Source organism: Sceloporus occidentalis, unplaced genomic scaffold (assembly GCF_023333645.1).
Source record: "Sceloporus occidentalis isolate IW3139 unplaced genomic scaffold, rSceOcc1.0.p SCAF_3, whole genome shotgun sequence".
Classification (NCBI taxonomy): domain Eukaryota; kingdom Metazoa; phylum Chordata; class Lepidosauria; order Squamata; family Phrynosomatidae; genus Sceloporus; species Sceloporus occidentalis.
The window spans coordinates 38,482,327-38,506,001 of NW_028316983.1; the positions used below are offsets into that span (position 1 = coordinate 38,482,327).

General features: G+C 42.4%; 1 protein-coding gene across 1 annotated transcript in view; it reads right to left on the reverse strand.

The window, feature by feature from the left end:
• The window catches only part of MAP1LC3A (microtubule associated protein 1 light chain 3 alpha), a 41,380-nt gene extending 18,106 nt beyond the window's left edge, over nucleotides 1-23,274 (reverse strand). Inside the window, exon 1 of the mRNA XM_089514067.1 lies at nucleotides 23,128-23,274. Within this exon, the coding sequence (XP_089370193.1) occupies nucleotides 23,128-23,167 (40 nt within the window). The 5' untranslated portion in view covers nucleotides 23,168-23,274. The remainder of the gene's footprint in view (nucleotides 1-23,127) is intronic.
• Between the last annotated feature and the right edge of the window lie 401 nt (nucleotides 23,275-23,675).

Consider the following 23,675-nt stretch of genomic DNA (forward strand, 5'->3'; position numbering starts at 1 on the left):
ATCATTCACATAATCTACCCAGCCTGACTGCAGCAGAAGTTTTAGGTTCCCTTTTTAATGTCCTGCAATGACACCTAGATGCTTTTGAAACATTTGACACCATGCAGAGCAACATGAACCAGTCTTTCTGTTCTGTCCAAATATTTACTGCAGCAGTGGTAGGACCCCTTCAGAATTACTTTGTGTATCTTAGGGATCATGTAACTTTTCTCCTTTCCAAGAGGGATATCTGCATAAAGCTGGTTTCCATCGGCTACTCTGTCTATAGCTTCCCACACCTGCCCTTTCCTATTTCCCCAAGACCATGTTCCATTCTCAGTGTTCAATGCTATAGCTTCCTGACATGTGTCATCAGGTTTCTAAGTTATTAATGTGAATGTGCAGACTTGTGAAATCACCTTACCCTAAAAGACAAGATGCAGCAATATGCCAAGTCCCAATTAATAAAATAGATTACAATGTACAGAGGTCTTACAGCAGCCTGCCCCAACCTGTTTTCTTCCAGGCATGGAGTGCAACTCTCATAGCCCAACAACCATCCTCCTGAGGAATTATGGGAGGTACAGTCCAATACAACTGCCAGGAAACAGGTTAGGTGAGGATGTGTCAGAATGAGGAGAAGGAAATTTATTTGTTGTTGTTGTGTGACTTCAAGTCATTTTTTACTTTGGTGGCCCTAAGGGGACTCTATCATGAAGGTTTTTTTGGCAAGATTTGTTGAGAGGGGTATGCCTTTGAAATCCCCCGAGGCTGAGAGAAGGTGACTTGACAAAGGTCACTACTGATCTACATATTTTAAACTGCCCTTTATTCACATTGTCAATGTCAGTGTCACAATTACTATTTGTTCCTATGCCAACACACCAGTAAAACATTTAAGACAAAAACCAGAACTTAACTAAAAGCAGTTACAGTAGAGTCTCAATTATCCAACCTTCGATTATCCAACATTCTGGATTATCCAACGTTGCTGCTCAGTGATTTCTTTACATTTTCAGAGGACTGAACTGTTTATACAGTACATATTGTACATCACAATGTTGATCAGTGATTTCTTTACATTTTTAGAGGACTGTTTATACGTTACAATGTTATTCCTATAACGTTACTGCAACGTTACTTTTACTGTTACTGCAATAAAACTTCAATACATTTGCAATTCATAGTGATTTCAAGGCTTTTCTTGGACCCTCCAGATTATCCAACATTTTCGGCTATCCAACTATCAGCCCGCCCGTTTATGTCGGATAATCAAGACTCTACTGTACTTGTAAACAGAAGGACAACCAGGGCTACATGAACCATATCCAGTTTTTAAGGCACATGTCCAAGATATTTCAAGAAAGCTTACATCTAAAATTTGTTAAGTGTGAACGCAGCATGCATTTGAAAGCGCATGGGTCATACAGAGAGGTGTAAATGGTTGTTTTGAGTGTTTGCTCAATATGGCAAAGCTAGTTTCACGCTGCTTATTGTATGAAATAGCCTTCAGATGTGATCACCAACTGTGAGCCTCTGGACCTGTTAAGCAAAGCATCACAATTGTTTATTTTTAGGTGCGAAAGAACAACCTTCTCAGCTCTCAGTTCTGTATAGATTCCGTGCCATTTCAGGGCAAAATTAAAATATTTATACCATGTTCATTAATGATTTCACTTGCTAATGCTCCCTGATGTATTAAAAAGGGTGTGTTTAATAAACTGGGAATGAGGTAGGGAAAGACAATATGGGAGAGTTTTTATGCTGACCCCTAAAGTCCAATTGCTGTTTCATCCTAGCAAGACACTGGGTTAGTACAAGACATTTTGCTTTCCGAGGTGAAGGGTAAGAGGTACATTCTGTTCATTCCTTATACACAAAGCAAATGGAATGGGGGTGGTGGGGTGCTCCTTAGAAACATTTGTAGAAGGGAGGTACAGCTGCACCTAGTTATCCTTGCATGCGCACACCTTTTGTCATCTGACACTGCTGCTCAAACACATTAATGGTAAAGCTGGCTCTGTATACCAAATACAATCTCAATGGTTGAAAGATTATAAAAATAAAGGTAGATTACAAATATACCAGAAGAAACTAATTTAAGCCTCAGCCATATTATAAGTGAGAAGCTGAACTCAGAGGTTTGGATGAAGCCACCAGGTAACTTCATTTTTCAACCAAGATCTGAACTAAGTATATTTTCACACACAACATGGCAAAAAATACTACAGCAAACACCCTTTTTAAATATGAAAAATCGGGCCCACCCAGTGTATCTGCAAGGAGACAACAATGGGAGTGTAAGCTCAGCATCACTGTACCACTGGAACTACACAAAACTGATACTGTCTAATACAGTGCGCCCTTTTTTTACGCGGGGGATCCGTTCTGGACCCCCACGTAAAAAAACGCATACGCTCGAGCCCCATTGAAAATGGGATGCACCACCCCTTGCTGAAAGCCATGTATGGTGCACCCGCGTATGAAGCGGGTGCACTGTACTTTATTTGGCGGCTATACTCAACCAATGAGCCACAGATCAGCCTAACTGATATGAAAAAATACCTGGTAGATAAAGCAGTGCTGTATGTGTATGTGTATATATACACACACCCCAAAAAATAAAGTGTCCAAAGTACTTCTGGAACCATTTAGGTTACAAAAACTATTGAAAACATGCAAATATTCTTGGCTTCAGCATAGCCCTGAAAACAAACTAAAGATTTTTCCATAGAACCATGGTTCCATCACAGCTAACAGCTAGCCACCTTATGAAGCAAGTGCAGAGGGCAGCAGAACCACAATGAAAAGTTCTGCCAAGCTAAAATTGCAAACAAGTCCAATAAAAAGAGATCACCCTTATTATCTACAAAAAGGTGATTTGCATGTGATTAACTCCAAAAGTCACCTTCTTTAAAATGGAATGAGAACTAAATGGGAAACATACAATACCAACAGGAATTAAATCCATGGTGTTCTCATATATTACAATGTGCCCACACCATACATGGGCACACTATACGCCGCTTCCAACTTATGTGGAAGCTGTGCACCAATTAAAGCAGTGGTGTGTGCACCACAGGCATGCACACTGCCATGAGCCAGCATTCTCCTCATGTGGACGGGGATCCGGATCGGATTCCCCCCCTGTAAAAGGAGGGCCCGCTGTATTATTATATTATTATTATTATTTATATCCTGCCTTCCTCCCAGTACAGGGACTCACTTCTACACAGAAAAGGACTGAATGGAAAGAAGATGTAAAAGCTGGCAAAGGATAAAGAGAAAGGGAGAGTATAATTGGACGAAGGGGCAGGAAGAAATTGACCTCTCCAACTGAAGCGTCAAATCCATCCCTTTTGATTATATGGATACTGCCTCTTTGTTGGTGTACTGGATGCCATGAGCTTCAAATAGCCTTTCTAAAGAGAAAAGGAACCAATGGCCAGAAGGGAGGGACTAGAATGGTTGGAAAGTAGGGAGAAGGAAGGAAGGTGAAACAACATACTCTTAATTCAGAAGTCCCCAAACTTTGGTCTCCCAGGTGTTTTGGACTTCAGCTACCAGAAGCACCAGCCAGTTTATTCAACAGTCAAGAATTCTGGAAGCTGAAATCCAAAACACCCAGAGGGCCAAAGTCTGGGAACCATTGCTCTAATTCGTAAGTGTAGATGTAAATTTTGAAAGTAATGATATGTTTGAATGCTTTTGAGTGTTGGAGTAGGAATGTGGGAGGCCTAGGGTTAGAAACCCTGCTCAGCCATGGAAGTCCATTGGGTGATATCAAGCAAATCACATACTTTCAGCTTCAGAAAAAGGCAATTACAACTCCCCTCGTATAATAAAACACCATGATAAAGGTTGCTATTGGGTCAACATAACCACTTAAAGCTACACAACGATAACAGCAGCAACATACAACTACAATAAATTTCATTAGACTGGGGAAGATCACCATTAGGTGACCAATGTGCCTGCTAAATCTGTTGTCTAGGTGATTAAATGCTGATGGAGAACTTCGAGGTCCCAACTCTTCCTTCATAGGGGTATCCTCAAAAGTGATTAGAGATTACTTCAAACAGAACACAGGTGGGGACCTCTCCGCCAAAGGGTTGAATTTGATTTCAAATAGGTTTTCAGGTGTCACATTCCAGTGGTGGGTGGGTCCAAAGGCAAAAGGGGTGTATGTGAAAAATACCAGTACATTTTTATTTAAAAGGTCTTACTCCTAGTGATGAAGCCTTAGGAGTGGCATTTTAACTTTTCAGTTATGGAGGGAAAAAACTCTGTGCACAAAACCAGAAAATGACTAGGACAATGGTTTTGTGGCGAAGAGGGCATTCTTTCAGCACGTTAAACAGAAGGCTGTCCTTTGTAATATAGGGTGCATTGCTACCCCAAGTGAGACTGTCAGAAAAGGACCAATTCTTGCCAAAACATGCCGGCAAAATTTTTTATCTTGTGTTTTGACCGAGGCAGGAGCCAAAGTAATATAATCATCTAACCTACCTCATTGGATTGTTGTGAGACTAAAGTACTCAGGCACATGGAAACAAGGACATGCTTTAATAATGCCAATTCCAGAGAATTAAGAACGTTACTCTCTCAAACTTTTAGATAAACTGCCTTGTACTGCAAGTATCTCCAAACTGGGAACAAGAACTTGAGGACAAATTACATGTACTGAGCTTCAAAACCTATACATATTTGAATTTTCTAAACTGGTTCCTCAGAAATGTGTACAAAATACACATCTCCTTCTAATTTTACTTATTAGAAGTAAAAAAAAACTTCTAACAATATTTTTACAGGAGTAATAAGAGCTTATCACTAGTATAACCTTTGATTGGCTGCTGCCGGAAATGGGTTGGTGTAAGGGGATAGACTGGATGGATGCTTTGATAAGTACAAGTGTCCCAAAACAAACTAACACATTCATATCTTCAGTGTCTCCAAATAATTATTTCCCAACTCAGCAGAAGTGACAGAACTGTGTTTGCACTGGGAATAAGATCAGAACTGTGTTTGCACTTGGAATTCATTATTAACAGCAATGTCAAAAATATATTAACTTTGCACAGTATCTGTTATCATTTACTTGCTCCCAAGTAAGAACAACCAGTTCCCAGAAAACAAGGCAGAAAGTTGGCTCAAGTTGCACTCAACAAGGCAAGAATATTTTACAAACCAATACAGCGTGCCTGTGCCACCTGCGGACGTGCCATATGCAGATGCACCATACGCGGCTTTAATCTTACACAGAAGGTTAAGCTGCCGGGCGATGAATGGCATACATGCCTGTGACCAAACACGGAAGCGCTCCCCCATTGCAGCCAATGGGGTTTGAGCTTACACCTTTTTCCTCAAATACGGAGGGATCCGGAATGGATCCCCACGTGTAGAGAGGGCCCACTGTACTTGCAAGTGGTTTCTTCATTGCCAAAGCTTCAAATTAATTCAGTTACTTATTTATTTTGACAAAAAGATAGCCCTTAAAATTGTAGAATCAAAGCACAGGATTCTACTAGCTACCAAGCACACAATTTTTGAACATGAAATAACTAAACATGTTAAATATAACTAAGCTTAATGGTTAAGATGACTGGAAGATCAGAAGGTGGGCAGTTAGAGGCCCAAGTGTTGCATGATGGGGTGAGCTTCTGTCACTAGTCCCAGGTTGTACCAACCTGGTAGTTTGAAAGCATGCAAATGCAAGTAGATAAATAGGTAGCACTTTGGTAGGAAGGTAACAGTGTTCGGTGCAGTCATGCTGTCCACATAATCAAAGAGTAGTCATCAGACAACGCTGGCTCTTTGGCTTAGTAACACATATGAGCACCACCCCATACACTCAGTTATGACTAGACATTCATGTCAAAGGACTACCTTTACCTTTATCTTACTGAAGATAGCCCAAATTGTTCATCCTGTGCCTACCAGAATACTACAGTCTAAGTCTGTGATAGCGAACCTATGGCACGCGTGCCACAGATGGCACACAACGCCATGTGGCCTGACACCTGGTGGAGAGGAGCAACAGACGTGCATCTGTTCCTCCTCTTCCCAGAGCTTTCCCAGCCTCCGAATGCCTTTCCAGAGGCAGCCAGAGGTCAGAAAAAGCATAAGGGGAGAGGTCCGACCTCAGAAGTCCTGCACTCAGAAGGTGGAAGTCCCGCCCAGGGCACCGGATAACACCCAGTGCCAGAAAAACTTTTAGTTGGGGCACTCAATGAAAAAAGGTTCGCCATCACTGGTCTAAGTGATTCTGAACTCTTTGTTACTGAGGAACCATGGGTAATGGTAAACTTGCTTACTCTCTTAGAAAACCATTAACAATGTTAGAGAATAGGTGGCCAAGAACTAGGGGTGATTTTTCTGGCTCTAAGGCCCTCTAGCGAGCCCTCCCTCAGAAAAATCTTCATGTGAAAAAAACATTGCATTTTCTTCCAAAAATAAGGTTGGACAAGAATAAGGAGGGACACATCTAAGAAAATCATCAGTGCTACCAGAAATATAATTCTTGCTCTTCATTTAGAAGTCACTATGAGACTTACAATTTGTATGGCTTCAAAGAACACTATTCCTGAGGGTTTTTTTAAACAAAATAATGGAATAAATAGAAGACTGGTTTAATTAAACAACATGTGACTAATCAGAACACTTAAAAACACTAAAAGTTCATAAAGTGCTAACCATTTCTCCATAATCATTGCAAGAAGCTTTCTTAGCAAATAGAACTGTTTTGCCTTTGATCATCCATAAATCATGGCCCTGTGTGCACAGTCCAAATAAACTGGCCTCTCCCCTGTCCTCTCAGAGATGAAACTGGACAAAGCAGGACCCAATCCTTGAGTATAATACAAACAGACCAGACAACGTCCTATCTGTTCAATATCAAAAGTCCCCAGATGCTCTCCATTCTGTTGCTGAGTGGCTATTTGCATGGGCAGCCCACTGGGCCACCCTGCACATCCACTGCAAATCACTTTGTTCTGAGGTCTGAATGGGGGACCCAGCCATGTGATCACAGAATCATAGAATTGGAAAAGATCCCAAGGGCCATCCAGTCCAACCCCCTGCCATGCAGGAAGACACAATCAAAGCATCCCCAACAGATGGCCATCCAGCCTGTTTAAAAACGTCTATAGAAGGAGACTCCACTACTCTCTGAGGGAGTATGTTCCATTATCAAACAGCTCTTACTGCCAGCAAATTCTTCCTAATGTTGAGCTGGAATATCTTTTCCTGTAGTTGAATCCATTGCTCCAGGTCCTATTCTCTGGAGCTGCAGAGAACAAACTTCATCCTCAGTATGACTATCTTTCAGATATTTAAACAGGCGTATCATATCAACTCTAAACCGTCTCTTTTCCAGGCTAAATATACACAGCTCCCTAAATCTCTCCTCATAGGGCATAGTTTCCAAACAACAAACAAACAGCTTCGTTTATATACTGCTTCATACTGAATTAACAGTGTCTAAGCGGTTTACAACTGTAAGCTAATTGCCCCTAACAATCTGGGTTCTCATTTTAGCAACCTGGGAAGGATGCAAGCCTGAGTCAAGCTTGAGACCTTTTGCTGGTTTTGAAATCGAAACCTTATGGTTTTGAGTGAGTGGCTGCAGTACAGGCATTTAACCACTGTGCCACCAGGGCTCCAGACACTTTACCATTCTGGTTGTCCTCCACTGGCCACGTTCCAGCTTGTCAACATCCCTTTTGAATTGTGGGCGCCTCATTCTGACCTCAGAAGGGAGCAATTCACCATGGTTGCAGCCACACAGAGCAACCCAGTTGGCTGCCCATGTGAACAGTCATCCAGTGTCAAAACAGAAGGCTACGGTAATGATGAAAGGTTGGGGCAGCACCACCACCACTCCAGGCTGCCCCCGGAGTAACCTGGCCAGTGCAGACAGAACCCGTGACTAGAAAAAAAGATTCCCCTCCCAATTGTGTGTTAGTTTCCTTCCTGGGCATCAGGGAAAAGGAGAATCCTCATCTTGTTGGTGTGTTTGATTGTATGTTTGAAAAGGAGTCCAGGGCTGAGACCAAGACTAAAGGAGAGTTCCCTCGGGTCCTTTTTCTGGAATACACAGCTTCCAGCTTATGCGGAAGCCACTTGGGGAGGGAAAGAATGGCACGCATGCCCGTGACGTGTGTGTGCCTCTCCGCCACATGCATGAGCCCCATTATATCCCACGGAGCTCGAGCATAGGCGGATTTTCTTAAGCCTAAAAAACAAGGGGGGGGGGGGAGAAGAAGGCTCCAAATCTAAAGTCCTCCCCAAAGTAGTGTTCTATATGCATCCATTTCCTTACAGATTATGGACTAAATCCACTTGCTATTCAAACTAGAAAAAGACCCACTGATTGAATAAGACTTGTTAAAAGTTATGTAAGTCCAATTCATTCAATGAGTCTAAGTCTAATTGGGACTAACAAGGGAATTTAGCCCTATGTGAGAGGATCCAGCCCCAAACGTCTGCAACCAAGGATAAACAATGAACTCAAAATGACACAGATCTTGGTTCTTAAATACAAAGTTAAGTCAATTCAAGAGCAACAGCCAGGGTGAATCAGCCAAAAGGTGATCCCCCTGGTCAGTCTCACCTGGAAAAAATATTCTACCTCAGCTCCCAAAGAAAAAATAACCTAGGCCTTGAGCATGTAATAAAACAAACCACCCCACAAAATGAAGCAAAGCCATCTGGAATAGCTGCATCCTGCAATCAAACTCCTCTGTAACCTTCAGAGCTTGTCCCTCCACAGTGTTCTTTTTCAAGTAGGCCCAAAGAACAGAGAGATAAAGATATTTCCAAACCTAAAAGTCTGGTGAGCAAGACAAGTAGAACCAAGATGAAGCATTTTCTAACATACCATATCTGGAAAACCTCCAGGCCCTCTCTAGTCAATATCTTCCCTAGCGAGCATCTGAATAGCATGGCCCAAAAGCCCACACCTTGCACTTTAAATACAAGTTAGTCTATATCTGAATTTCAAAACTTTTTTATTATTATTACAGCTGCCAGAATCCCCTAGCCAGCCTTATCAGCAACTAGTAGATTCATGGAATTGTAGTCCAAAAGTAACTTCCCCAAATTCTTGTCCAAATAAAGTTACTGATTCACTTCCTAGATATTTAGAATCACTTGTCTGCAACTTGGCTGGAAAATCTCTTCATCAGTATAATTTGGTTTGCCCAGTGGTGCATTATTAGGCAGACATACTGCCAGTTAGTCCATAAAGTAAGTGCCCATGCATCAAGCCAAATTGCCTCTAGGTCTATGACATCAAGCCAGCTAGTTGCATTTCCAACCAACATCTGTGTGCTAATACATAACAGACATACCATACTGCAATCAAGTAAGGCGAAATATTTTGCTAGTGAAGGCTATTTTTCTCAAAGAATAGACCACTCATAGGTTAAGCAGCATCAGCTCTAGCACATTCCCAGCAGTGGCATAATGGATACTCACCTGCCTGCCAACAAGAACATATTCTGATTAAGTTATTCAAAAGGGGGAGAGGAAAATGCAAGTACACAAATTTGACAAAGCAACATTTTTGCAAAGAAGCTGTTAAGTTACTTGTACTCTTTTTAATGAGGCTTGTCTCACTAATCAGTGCCTTTTGCTATTTCCTCAAGACTGGGACTGAAGGCGGCTTGCAAGAATTTTTGTAAAATACAAGAATTTATTGTCTACTTATTTATTTCCTTTTTATGTTGCCTTTCTCACAGAAAGTCCTGTCCACATTATCAAATGGTACAAGCTGAAAAATATCCACCAACATTGGAAACGCAGAACTCAAGGTTATATCCATAGGCTTGTATTAACTATAGCATCCAAGTCAGAGCAGATCCCAGCAATGTGCTTACTAAATTGTTCACAGGGAGCTGTTCTGCCCTTCTTGGCCAGGGAAAACCCCCAAAACAGCTCTACTAGATAGCTCTTTGCAAATGCAATGTTGGCAGAGAAAAATGATATTTTTGCTCCCCACGGCACCATGGAAAAGAGGCTCTAGCCTGTGTTGGATTCAGTCCATCGTTTTTGTTTGGTTGGTTGGTTTCAGTCCTCTTTTCTGCCAAAACAGCTCTAGATTCTATCTTGCCTGTTTGATCAGCACCAACTCCACTCAATGAGAGAGAATGCTCAGGGCGATTGTGTCCATCACCCAGGCCATTTCCCCATTCCAGAGGACATAGCAAGAATCACTTGCTGCAACAACAGGAAGGTCACAAAGAACCATGAGGAAACCTGGACCCATCAACTTCCTGGGTGGATCATTCTCTACCCCTACCAGTGCCACTGAAATGGATGCTTCTTGAGTCCTGTCATCTCTCCCCGCATTTCACAGAAACACATGTTCCTTGTGAGCAGCTATCAATTCTTTCTTTTTGTAACAGATAAAACCCTATTCCAGTAGGCAGGTGTTGAAATGCAGGAAGTCCTCCTACCTTCTGACAGGTAGGGGAACAGGCCTAAGCCTTCATGCTCTGCTAAAGTGCCTCCCCCAAAGGGGCAACCCCTTTGGCATTACTCCGTTTGTGGCAATCATGTCCTTACTGGAGCCCACCTTATATTTCCCACAGCCCATGGCGATGACAACTAAGGGTTGTTGGTGGTTTTTGCCAGAACTGCAAACTCAGGTCCTTATTCCTACAAAGCGGTAACAAACAATAGCTGTTTCCCAGAAGACTTATTGGAAAAGCAGAGGCTGAAACAGCAAGCAGGCAAACTAAACTCCCTTCCTTTGATTTCTGGTGGTTTTCAAACTGTCTTCATGGGGATGCTGTACTATAGGGTCATGCATTGTAAGTCACTGCACAAACTAATACCAAAACAAACAGATATATCTTATGAAATACCTGCAAGCTACAGAGAAGAGCCAGTGAGGTTTGTAATGATTCAAGCACTAGACAACAACTCTAGAAATCAGGGTCTGATTCCCCACTTGGCCATGAAAATCCACTAGTAAGACTTTCAGGGAGTCACTCAGCCCCAGAAAACCATGTGTTTGGTTTGCCTTAGGTTTGCTGTAAGTCAGAAACAAGGTGAAAGCACACAACAACAACAACAACAACAACAACAACAACAACAACAACATAATAATAATAATAATAATAATAATAATAATAATCATCTATAGAAAGCATTATGTTTTCTGGGAATGGACCCTGACCAAATATAATTGGAATTGGTTGGTTTACTGATCACATATGGGACAACCTAATTCAGCTTCCAACTTGCTCAAATGTTCAGGAGGAGAATGCAACCTGAAGTGTTAATAATCACTGGCAAATTCAGGGCTTTCTTGCATCACAGGACAAGTGATAATGAAATCAGCAGGTGATTACATTTGATGTTCACAGTTCTGTGGAGAACACTGTGACCTGTGAATAACCGATGATAACAAAGCAGTGGGGCTAGAACATCTTGAAAATCCTTTTTCTTATTGATGTTCCCCAAACCTTGAGTGGAGGATTTGCAGCCCTCAAGTGAAGAAGTCAGGGAAAGAGGGAAAGAGGCTGTGTACAACGAACAGAACTTTACAAGAAATCACCTTGCACAGCAAATACATTCATTCATGTGCACAGATGAGCATATGGACAGGGGAAGAGGAGTACCCCAATATCCAGTCTCCCAATCTACACATTTTTAGCATCTTATGTATACAACAGCCAAACCACATAAAGGTAAAAATGCATAGTTTTCCCTAGGAGGAACAGTAGAGTCAGTGGAAGAAATAAATTGCTGGCTTCATGTTGGAGGACACTGTGCTGTCATGAGTGCTGAAGAAAGATTCAGCCATTTACTCAGGGGCTGTGCAGACAGCCCCCTAAGGAATAGCCTGCAGCGGCCTCCATTTTCGCTGGATCGGGACCGCAGCAACCGCATTCCGCAGCCCTGATCTGGCCTTTGCAGGGCACAAAAAGCAGTTCCTTTTTGCACCCTGCAAAGGGTGGTTTTATGGCGCGCCTTTGATGCTGCATCATGCAGATGCAGAGCCAGAGGAGCGCCATGATGCCACAAACCATGCAGAGTGCTGTGCGGTGTCACTCCGTCCCGGGGGTGGAGTTGGGGTGTGCATCATATGGATGCTATGCCCTGACTCTGCCCCCAAGCTGGCCTTTAAGGCCGATCTGCTCAGGGCCTCATTCACATTTGTACATGTAATGTGTAGGAGATGCTCTTTGCTTTAGGGAGCAAATTGTCTTCAGCCAGCCCTGTCCTAATCCCCACTCCACATGTTCACCTGCACAATCCACTTTATATCAGCACAAGCTATAAACACTGTGGACACACAAGAGGGCTAATTCAACTACACAGCTGAATGGCTTAAAACAAAACTCCCCAAGTTCAGTATCAAAGGCTATTAAGCAGTTATGGAATAAGATACCAGGTGATTCTATGGATTAATAACTGATTAAATAACAGGAAGCAAAGGTTTTAGGAATAAACAAGTTTGCAGAAGATACCAAGCAATTGAAGATGGTGAAAATCCAGACAGGCAATACAAAGTGCCAAAAAGAACTCTCCAGACTGAATAAATGGACAACAAAATGGTAAATGAGAAATTCAAAATAACTAAGTTATACTGATACCAATTAGAAAACAATAAAAACATTAACTTGATAGTGACCAACCAGAAGAGTTTGAGGTTGAAATTAGGACAACAGCTTGGCTAAATGACTATGTCAGGTTTTATTAGGAAAGAAACTAAAAATAATTATCATAATACCCTTATATAGATCTATGAGGTGGTCACATTTGGAATACTAAGTATAAAAAATACTTCAGGAAGAGGGAAAAAAATGGTCAAGCAGGTGGAGTGCCTTTCCTATGAGAGAATGTGACAACACTAGAGGTTTTTAGAAAACAGATGGTCAAAAGGAGGAGAGGCATAAATGAGGTCAGACTATAGAAAGGTTATGTTTTGTACCACAACTCTCAAAATCCTTTTTGTAGTCAAAACCTTTTTGACTACAGCTCCAATGCTGGCTATGGTTAGGAGATTGTAGTCCAAAAAGAAACCCTTTTAAGCTCTGAGAATGACATGAAAGGGCTGCAATCTTGATTCCTCTCCCGGTTTTGTGCTTCTGAAAAGCATCCAGCAAGCCTTTGTTAGAAACATGATGCTGGACTACTTGGACCCTTGGCATTTGACATGTTGTTATGGTGAAAGACTCTGGAACTGTTATTACATATTAGGATCAACAGCAATGGAAAAGTTTCTAACCAAATATTTTGGAAATGGGTGCCACTGTAGCGTCAAAAAATATCATTATTCAGCAAATCTGCTAAAACTTATTTTTGAAACTGATTCAAGGTTCCACAAATATTGCTGTATGCTTTCCCACATAAAAAAAAATTATTTGGCCCATAGTCATGGGCATAGCTGTGTGTGCAGACGTTATGGAGCAAACAGATTTGCATGCTAGCAATTTTGGGCCAGATCACAAACTGATAGTTGGAGAAAGGAATTCAAGAGAAAGAGACACATTCTAGCTTCTGAGATGAATACTGTGTCCGCTTCTGGGCACCACAGTTCAAAAAGGATGCTGACAAGCAGGAGGGTGTCCAGAGGATGTCCAAAATGATAAAAGGTCTGGAAACCATGATCTATGAGGAGGACTTAGGGAGCTGGTATATTTAGCCTGGAGAAGAGAAGTTTAAGAGGTGACATGATAGCAATGTTTAAGTATTTGAAAGGATGTCATATTGAAGAAGCAAACTTGTTTTCTGCTGCTCCAGAAACTGGGGAAAGGAACAATGGATGCAAACTATAGGAAAAGAGATTCCATCTAACATTAGGAGGAACTTCCTGACAGTAAGAGCTGCTCGACAATGAAACACACTCTTTTGGAGTGGTGGAATCTCCTTCTTTTGAGGTCTTTAAACAGAGGCTGGCCAGCTGTCGGGGAGTGCTTTGATTGTGTCTTTCAGCATGACAGGGGTTTGAAATGGATGGCCCTTGTGGTCTCTTCAACTCTATGATTCTAAGATGTTATGGGAACAAGTTGAAATGGTATTTTATTATAGTACTCTGACATTAAACCTGTTCTACCTCATCTTTAGTGTTGGGGATAATCATTTTATTAGGGAACAGATAAGCAAAGGCATTTTTAAAAAGTGGGATCTGAGCAATATGTAACTATTTTATTAATGAAATTGGTGATTTTCTAAAAGAAGTGGGATGAACCCCACAATCTGTTTTAATTTTGGATATTGTTGCATTTTAAAGTAGGTTTTATGTTGCTCACATTTGCCACAACACCCTCCCCTAAGTACTGTACATGCTTAAGTTGCTATCAAGGAACTGTTTTGACTCAGTTGTGTTCCTTAACACCTCCATGCAAGGGCAATGCTATCACGCAGGATCTGACAATGGCTGCTTTATGTCATTACCAGAGGATGGAAACGATGAGATCCTTGTTGTCTCCTGTTCTAGGAGCTGAAGACAAACAAACAGCAGCAAGGTTTAAGGGAGAAGAAAATAAAATCTAACAAAAAATGTATGGACTGCATCCAAAATCCTGCTATGAATGCTTTTCCCAGAAGAACAGAACTGCAGAAAAATAAATCTCAACTGTGAGAATACCAGCGTTTAAAAAATAAAGAGATTATGAAAGCAGCAGCATAGGAATCAAGGACATGTTGCAAAATTTCTAGAGATTCTCTCTAGGAACTTTGCTCCCACTGTCAACAAGTTCTCCACGAAGAGATAGATGAGTGTTTTGTAAACACTGATCCTCATGACTGCTGACGCTGCTGCTGCTCCCTTTTTGGGCCTGTCCCACACTGTTGTAAACTTTGTGCAGAAGCCAGGAGAGTACTTGAACTCAGCTATCTTTCTCCGCTCTACCTTTTAATCCCATGTTAGGAGAAGAGGAGGAGAAACCAAGTCCTGCTTTACTTTCTCTAGAGGAAAGTTAGCAACACAGATGGCTGGCCAGCTACCTCCCTCTCCTTCCCAGAAAGTATTTAACAAACCAGTCAGCTGAGGGAGCAAAAAGGGCATATGGAAAATAAGCTGAAAGGAACACGTAACCATTGCAGCTGCCTTGCCTGACCTCGCCATCCCAGCCCCCTGCTCTTGGGAAGCTATTTTAATCCTGTTTGCTTTCAAACTGGTCAGTCAGCTGGGGAAGGACGTCTGGAACCAGGCCGAGGGCACCACCCTCCTCCTACTCGCCTCATCCATGGCCTCTGAAGCAGCTGCTCCTGACAAGCTCACAGCAGGAATTTATGGGGGGGGGAGAACCCCAAACTAGTTTCACCACTCTTGTGCACTGTTTTCTGGAGGACATCAAGCAGCTTTAGAGAGGAGATGTGGCAGATACAAATGCAGTGAGAGTCACATACCTAAGGGTCATAAAGAACATGTGCTCATTGTGTGTTCATTACTCATTCTCAACTCAGTTCATGAGACAAAGGGCATATGAGTAGATGTTCAGTAACAACAACAAGCCATTCAAGTTGTGTACAGGACGGGCAGGTCAAGAGAATCAACTGAGCCATGGCATTAGGAAACAGACAGCATTAAGGCAACTCATAATTACATAATAGTACTATTTCCATGGTGGTTAAGGAGTACAGCGTTCTTTATCATCTCTCTTGTTTGTTCCCACAATAATCCTGTGAAGTATATCTCACCAAATACACCTCTTTCTCGTTGTTCCTGGAACAGTCCCCTGACCCCAATCTTCCTCTACCTTTAAGACAGGCAGAAACTAAGCAGACAATGCTTTCTAAAGCCACTGTGTTGCACTTGTGGAATTTCTGTCTGCCACATATTTGTTTAAAAAATAAGTAAGAGAAATCTACCGACAGGGGGGCATGAGAAAAGATGGCATTCTCAGAATTAGTGTGTACAAATAATGCAGTTTGAAACCACATTAACTGCCATGGCTACATCCTATAGAATCCAGTGATCTGTAGTTCTGTGAGGCACCACAACTTTTTGGCAGGGAAGGATAAAGACCTTGTAAAACTACAAATCCCATGATTCTATAGATAAAGTGGTGTCACCTTTCTAGAGTTTCAGAGATTTACTTAGAGCTAAACTAAGATTTTAAGCCCTTACACCACAGTGATTCGGAGCAGGCCTATGAAATAGATAGCAGGTACAGTGCTTAAAGCCATAATGCAAACTTACTAAGAAACTAACTGCCTAGTGGAAAAGTTCCTGGAGAATTATTCAATCCTTTTTCAGTACTTGCTACAATATAACCAGGACTATCACTAGGGGATTGCTCAGGCATCTTTGCTCTTGCTCTAGGAAACAGCTGTCAACAGTGACAGAAACCAAGCATGAAAACGGGTCAGCATTGCAATCTCATCTTTTCTGGATAGCCCAAGCCAGCCAATATATTTAGTGTGGAGATATTGCCAAGCCAGAGCACAAGTATGCTCCTAGGCACTGGATGATCTTCCTAGATAGTACACTTATTGGGACAAATAAATTTTTGCACCATGTTGCCTCAAGCATTAGTAATGCTAATTCAGCAAGACTGTATTGACAGAAGAAGGAAGGAACCTTCACTAGGTATCCTGACAAGCCCTTTTGGGGTCAAAGCAGATTTCCCAGCCTTTAAAAATAAAACTGAAAGAAGACATATCTCTGCAAAGACACATCCAGTGTAAATTTAATACTGTCCACCACAAAACCCTTTCAATAAATATATAAATATAGCTGTGAATTTAGTATTAGCTGTATAGAATTCCATCTCTTATAATTTCTCAAAGCCCACATCTGACCACTTCTCTCCAAATATTATAATGGAAGCTGAAGTACTACAGAAGAGTGTTATGCCTTTCCTTCGCACTGTGTTTTGCACTGTTTTCTCCAGTGCAATAATAGCTGGTTTGCATATATGTGGACATAGATCAGGGATAGCATTTTTGAGCCTTCCCAAGACCGTTCCACACAAAACTGAAACACTGCTCTATTCTGCTTTAAAATAAAATACTGTACAGCAACAAAACATGTCAGAGGATCTGGTCACAGATATGCCATATCACATCTACTTCAGCCTTCAGAGCACAAACCCTCCGGTAAGGGAACACTAGCGTGCTTGCACTTGTGGGTGCATTTTCTCTTTTCAGTTTCTGATTACATTAAATGACATGGATAGGAAGCTAATCCCACTGCCGACATTAATTCACTACATGTCCTTAGTTGTTCCTTTTCAGCTTCTAATTCTGCATCTATAAAATTAGGAAAGATAGCAATCTCTCCATCATAAATGATGAAAGGCTGAAAAATTGTAACTTGCATATAGCCTCTTGTCCAGTTATTTTTAATGAGTGAGAACTGCCCCTAAGGCAATGGGTCAGGAAATCTTTTGCAATTTGGGGAAAATAAATTCTCTTCCAGCTCTTATGTATCACAAACAAACAAAAAAGGTCAGACTGTTCTGGTGTATTAGTAAAAGAGCTCTGAAATGACTGTGGTAGAGGTACAGTATATACAATTATTTTTGTTATGGAATGTATGGATAGGAAGATAAATTTTTTCTTATTTACATACAAGACTATAATTCACCCAATGTTATTAATGGGTAGCAGGAATGAAGAAGGACAAAGAAAAGGAAATACTATCTTTAACACACAGTTCCCTGCCACAAAGAAGAAGTGATCTTCCTTAATGCATTCTTGAATGGCTCTTAAGGAGGATCAGAAGTGTTCATGGTGGATAGGCAGTTGTCACAATTGTTAGTCAAAATACTTAACTAAAATTCCATTTTTAGAGACAGTTTACTTCTGGCAATCAGTTTCAGGGAACACTCTACTTCTAGGTTTCCAAAAGGCAACAACCTATGGCTCAGGGCCATTATATCTGAAAGACTTGTCCTCCCATGAGCCCATATGCAATGTGAGACCCCCAGGAGTCATTGTAGCATGTCCCACCATCTTGAGAGACTTAAGTTAACGTAGGGTCCATACAGACAGGCCAAAATAAAGCTGCTTCGGGTCACTTTGGAGATATGCTGTTTAAATTATGCATGCGTCCTAAGAATCCGGAAGCCATGCCAAAGCCATGCTCCAGTCCTAAGGGCTGGGATGTGGCTTTGGTGCAGCTTCCAGACTCTTAGGACGCATGCATAATTTAAACAGCATACCTCCAAAGTGACCCAAAGCAGCTTTATTCTGGCCTGTCTGTACGGGGCTGTAGTTTTCTCTGAAGCAGCATCTCAGTGATTAATTTTCTTCCCAAGGCAAAACAAACTGGTTCTGTCCTTGTTGAATTTCTGGCAGGTGGTCAAAAACAGTTTGGTCTTTTTTAAACATGAATTCTAAATTTGTTTTAACCTGCTTTTAAAGGAATGTTTTAATATGTATTACTGTTTTGTCATTTTTGGGAGCCCTGGTAGACAAAAAAGAGATTAACACTTTTAATAATAAATAAATAGCCACTGATCAAAACAGGACGCTGGACTTGAGAAAACTTTAGTCTGATGCAGTGGGGTCTTGCTATGTTAATTTTTTGGTGTAGACCACAAGTCTTTGTGGTGAGACTGAATAGGCTACTGCACTATATTTTGCATATCAAAAGGGGGATAATTATGGTTCCCATAATTTTTCTCATGAATAATCTATACGCGCATTCCATTATAATAATCTACATATGAAATAGGCATTGAATGCTGACATGCAAAATATCTTCCAAAACTTGCATCTGACAAAATTTTGTTCTTCTGTATTACACTGTTTCTTACAAAGGTGTTACAAAGGAAAAAATCAAAGGCAATTCAGTAAATGTATCCTTCTAATCCTAAATACCCTTAGGTGGCACATCTAATTGATTTCAACAGAAAAGGTTACCAAAAGAGAGGATAGAGGTAAAGTAGACAATGCTTTATAATTTGATATTCATACAAGTCCTACTGAGGTCCTCTGTAGGCATATATTAAAATGGAATATAAACAAATAAAATATTGGGGCATAGACTCAAACATGCATAGTGGAATAGATTATACAACACAAAATAAAACTATTGACCTGATAGTGACATTTTTTCAAATCTGAGCAAGGCTGTTCATGGCTGGGGCTCTTGGTGGTCTCATTCAGAGGACTGCAGGAAGTCAAGACTGACTTGATATCAGGATGTTACCACAGATGAAAGAAATCAACAGTGGTGCTCTTTTGAAGCTCCAGTTCATCTCAGCCTTATTCAAGAATACTTCCCACTGAACTGTTTCTTTTATAATGCTCAGAAACACATTTTGAAAGTTATGCATGTGTCCTTCTTTTGCATTATTTAGTGTATCTGGATGGGTGTGTTGGCATAATTTATTCCGCTTTCCCACCACCTGGTGGTCAAACAGGAGTATTTAGGAAAAGGATGGGGCCACAGAAGTAGAATGGAAATTTGGGGAGCAGCAGATCTTAGAGATAGGAACTATGAGGAGAATTTGTTAGGAATTATAAGGGGTGCATGACACTCACCTTCCAAAAATTACTAGTCCTGCTCATCCTCTTTGGTGGCAGTGAAGTCATCCATGTTTAAACTTTTCTTTAGCATTGCTAAGGACTATATTCTTTTTTACCTCTTAGAAAAGATCATTTAAGTAGAAAGGACCATGTAATGGAGTAGCTCTTCAGCATCATATTTAAAGCAATTCCTCTGTGAAAGACTGTGGCAGCATACAAAAAACGCTAATTTGACAAACTGCTAGAGAAGTGTTAATATAAAATACATACCAATCTACATTTAGTTCATCATTAAGGATGAATGGCAGTTAGTGTGAAGACGGATATAGAAAGCATAGGAGTAGTTTGAACATACTGAAATATCTTTTCAAGCTTTTAGGCCGATGAATGTATGTGAAAACCAAGGCATTTACACCTTTTTTTGCTCTCAGAAGCCCTTTCACTGCCCATGATAACACTGGGGATATCCATAATACACTTGTCCCTCCCAATTCGCTGGGGTTAGGAGCACAGGACCTCCATGAATGTGGAAAAAATGATCATAACAAAAACACTATGTTTCTACCTGAGATAATACCTCTAGGAATCTCTAGGTCCTCCAGTGCAACTCTGTGGTCAACATCTGCCAGACATTGACCACAGAATTGCACTGGAGGGGCTAAAAAAGCCTAGTGAAGCATTGTCTCTAGGAATCTCTAGGTCCTTCAGTGAGACTTTTGGTTAAAGTTGACCACAGAATTGCGCTAGAGACCCTAGAGATTCCTAGAGAGAATATATTAATAAAATCTGTGAATAATCAAATCCGCAAATGTGGAGGGATAAGTGTAGATGAGTTCATTTATTTTAAACTAGTTTAAACTATTTTAAACTAAACTAGTACTTTTGGAATTCAGCTCCCCATAATTTCTGATTGTTGGCCAAACTGGCTATGGCTTCTGGGAGTTGAAGTCCAAAACACTTGGACAACCAAGGTTTGGAAAACACTGCGCTAAACCTATTCCAGACCTTCATTACTCCTTAATATCTGCTCTATTCTAGCTTGGTGGCACAACTAAATCATAGATCTTTAGTTTCTGCATTGTATATTTTTTAAAACGGTCTCTTAAAAAACAAAGCAAAAAAGAAACAGCAATCTGGAAAGCACTACTAAACTGTCATTACCCAAAGCAGCACAGATTCCTCTCAGCTCATTAATCACAATGGCCTGTTACAGACTGCCAAAATAAAGCTGCTTCGGGTCTCTTTGGAGGTATGCTATTTAAATGATGCATGCATCCTAAGAATCCGGAAGCTGCACCAAAAGCTGCACTCTGGTGCTTATGAATGGAGTGTGGCTTTGGTGCGACCTCCGGACTCTTAGAACCCATGCATCATTTAAATAGCATACCTCCAAAGAGACCCGAAGCAGCTTTATTTTGGCAGTCTGTAACAGGCCAATATCTGAGTGGCATATGGAAACACTAAGGGCAAACACAGAACAAGGGCTTTCAATCTAGGAAGAGGCCAAGGCACGCCTGCTCTCTTGGCTCCAAGTGGAGCCAGGAAAGATTTCCATGGGTGGTACTGCTGGTGGCAATGCGTCTCTGTGCCACCGCTCTCCCTGGCTCCTTCTAAGGCCAGAGGGGTTTCTTTGGCTCTGGGAGTAGCTTTCCAGCTCCGCTCTCCAAGCTCATCATTGCAGTGGCTGGACCACTCCAACACATTTCCCCCCTTCGCTTCCACTTGCAGGCATTACATCACCTCCAGGTCTGGGCCATTGCTGCTGCTGCTGCAACTGTCTGCTAATTACCTCTGGCTTCCTTCCTGCGTCCTTGCCCTGCCTGGCTCACCAGCAAGAAACCTGAATGCTGAGGCAAAACAAAGAGCCAACCCGGCTAGCTGCTAGAAGGGCTATGGAGGGAGTCATTCTTTTCAAGGGGTGGAACCTGCAGCAATTTGGGCAGGGAGTTTCAAGTTACTACAAGGCATACTGGCAGTCCAAAGCCGCAAAGGGCACGCTCTCCATGGCGTTAGGAGGAGCCAGTGTGGCATAGTGCTTTGAGCACTGAGGAGGGTTTTGTTTGCTTTTGTTTTTAGCAGACTATATTAGTATATTATTTTAGTATTTGATTGTTTTATCATTCGCTTTTTATTTCATTTGTTCTGATGTACTGACCTTTGGTGGAAAGGGCTTTCTAAATAAACATCATCATCATCATCATCAGACTTTGACTCTGGAAACCAGGCTTTGAATCCCAGCTCAACCATGGAGATCCATCCCAAGGGTGACTTTGGGAAGTCATTCTCCTTCAGCCTCAGAGGATGGCAATGGCAAACCCCCTCTGGGAAAACTTGCCATGAAAAACCCATGACAGGTTTGCCTTAAAGTCGGAAATGACTTGAAGGCACACAAGAACAGTGCTCACCTGCCTCCTCCACCCCACTTGCACCACTGATGGGGTGCTGTTGCTCTTTGTCACTGTATGTGATTAAAGCGATCCTTCTCCCACTCACCGCCCTTGAACAACCTGGCTCCCATCTTCACGTCTGGCCAGGATGTGCCCCATCCGATGTTTACTCCTAAAAAGAGTTGGCAAAGGAAGGGCACCTGTATTGCAAAATATACGCCGCATGAGAGCCAGGCTGGTGCAGTGGTTTGAATCTTGGACTAGGACTCTGGAGGCCAGGGTTCGAATCCCAGCTCAGCCATGCAAAGCCACTGGGTGACCTTCTCTCAGCCTCAGAGGGCGGCCATGGCAAAACTTCCTTTGATCAAATCTTGCCAAGAAAACCCTGAAATAGAGATGATTTGAAGGCACACCAGAACAACAAAGACTGAAAAGCAGACACACAAAGCCTCCTTGGTCAGGAGGACGGAGGAACAGAGAGAGAGAGCCCTGCCTTGAGTGTTTGTTTTCCTTTCAATGCCCTGCTTTGCCTTTGTTTAATTAACACTGCTGCAGCATCCGCACTGCAGAAATAACCCGGTTTGAGACCGCTTGAACTGCCGTGGCTCAATGGTGTGGAATTCTGGGAACTGTGGTTGGTTAAGAGGTGATATGACAGCCCTGTTTAAATGTTTGAAGGCAGTCATAATAACTGAATCTCAACTGCATCCCAAGGAAGAAGAAAGGAATGAGTAAGAAAGTAATAAGGAGGGACCCAGGCTGCCATGATGCCCAATGCCTTCCTCTCCCAAGACAGACAGGCCTTCTTCTCTCCGGGAGGGACTCCAAAATGCCCTCCATTTTGAGCAGGACTAAGCAGCATGGGTTTCTATTTCTACTCCTGTCTATGAGCTCTTCTTCTGACATGTCCTCCATTTCAACCTTCTGACCAGGAAGGTTCCAGGACAATGGAGGACATGGCCAAAGAGAAGCTATGAATGTAAATCCATGAGTCTTAGTCTTCCTCAGGATGGAGGAGGAGGCTTGGGAATCCCTTCCGGACAGAAGGTGGAAATGGAGGACATGCCAAAGAAGCCCTAAAGCCTGCTCCTTCGTCAGGCTCTCTGGGGCTCCTCCTGGGCCAGAAACAAAAGCTAACGACATAGAAATATAAAAGCCATGCTTCCCAGTCCTGCTCAAAATGGAGGACACTCCGGGATCCCCCGGGCGCTGCTCTAACTAGAGATCCCCTGCTCCTTGGCGGTGCTCAAGAGGAGGAGGCGAAGGAGGCTGGATGAGGGCCGCCTCCGGGAAAAGGAGGACCGTGGATGTGGGTAAGACTCACAGAAGCTCCGCCGCTGCTTGAAAGGCCGGTCGGAAGGCATCTCGGCGGGAGACCCCAAGAGCCCCCGCAGGAGAGAGGGACCCGAGGCGGGCGTCGAGCTCTAGTTCCCTCAGCCTCCGGGCCTCCTCCTGGGGCTGCTGCTGCTGCTGCTGCTGCTTCCAGGCCCGACTGCCGCCTCCTCCTGAAGCTGAGCGAGAGGCGGTGACTTCATCGCCAGCCTCCGGGGGAAAGGAGGAGGAGGAAGAGCAGGCGCCGCCCCTTCCTTCCTTCTGCACTGCGGCCTCCTCCTCGCCGCCTTCAAGGCCAGGCCTCTCTGGGGAGAGCGGAGGACGCAGCAAGGCATGGCAGGCCCACATTATTATTGTTGTTGTTGTTGTTGTTTTCTTATATCCCGCCTTTCTCCCAACATAGGGACTCAAGGCGGCGAATGATCCAGAGACTGAACCATAGAATCATGGAGTTGGAAGAGAACCCAAGGGCCATCCAGTCCAGCCCCAACCTGCCATGCAGGAAATCACAATCAAAGCATCCTGACAGACGTCCATCCA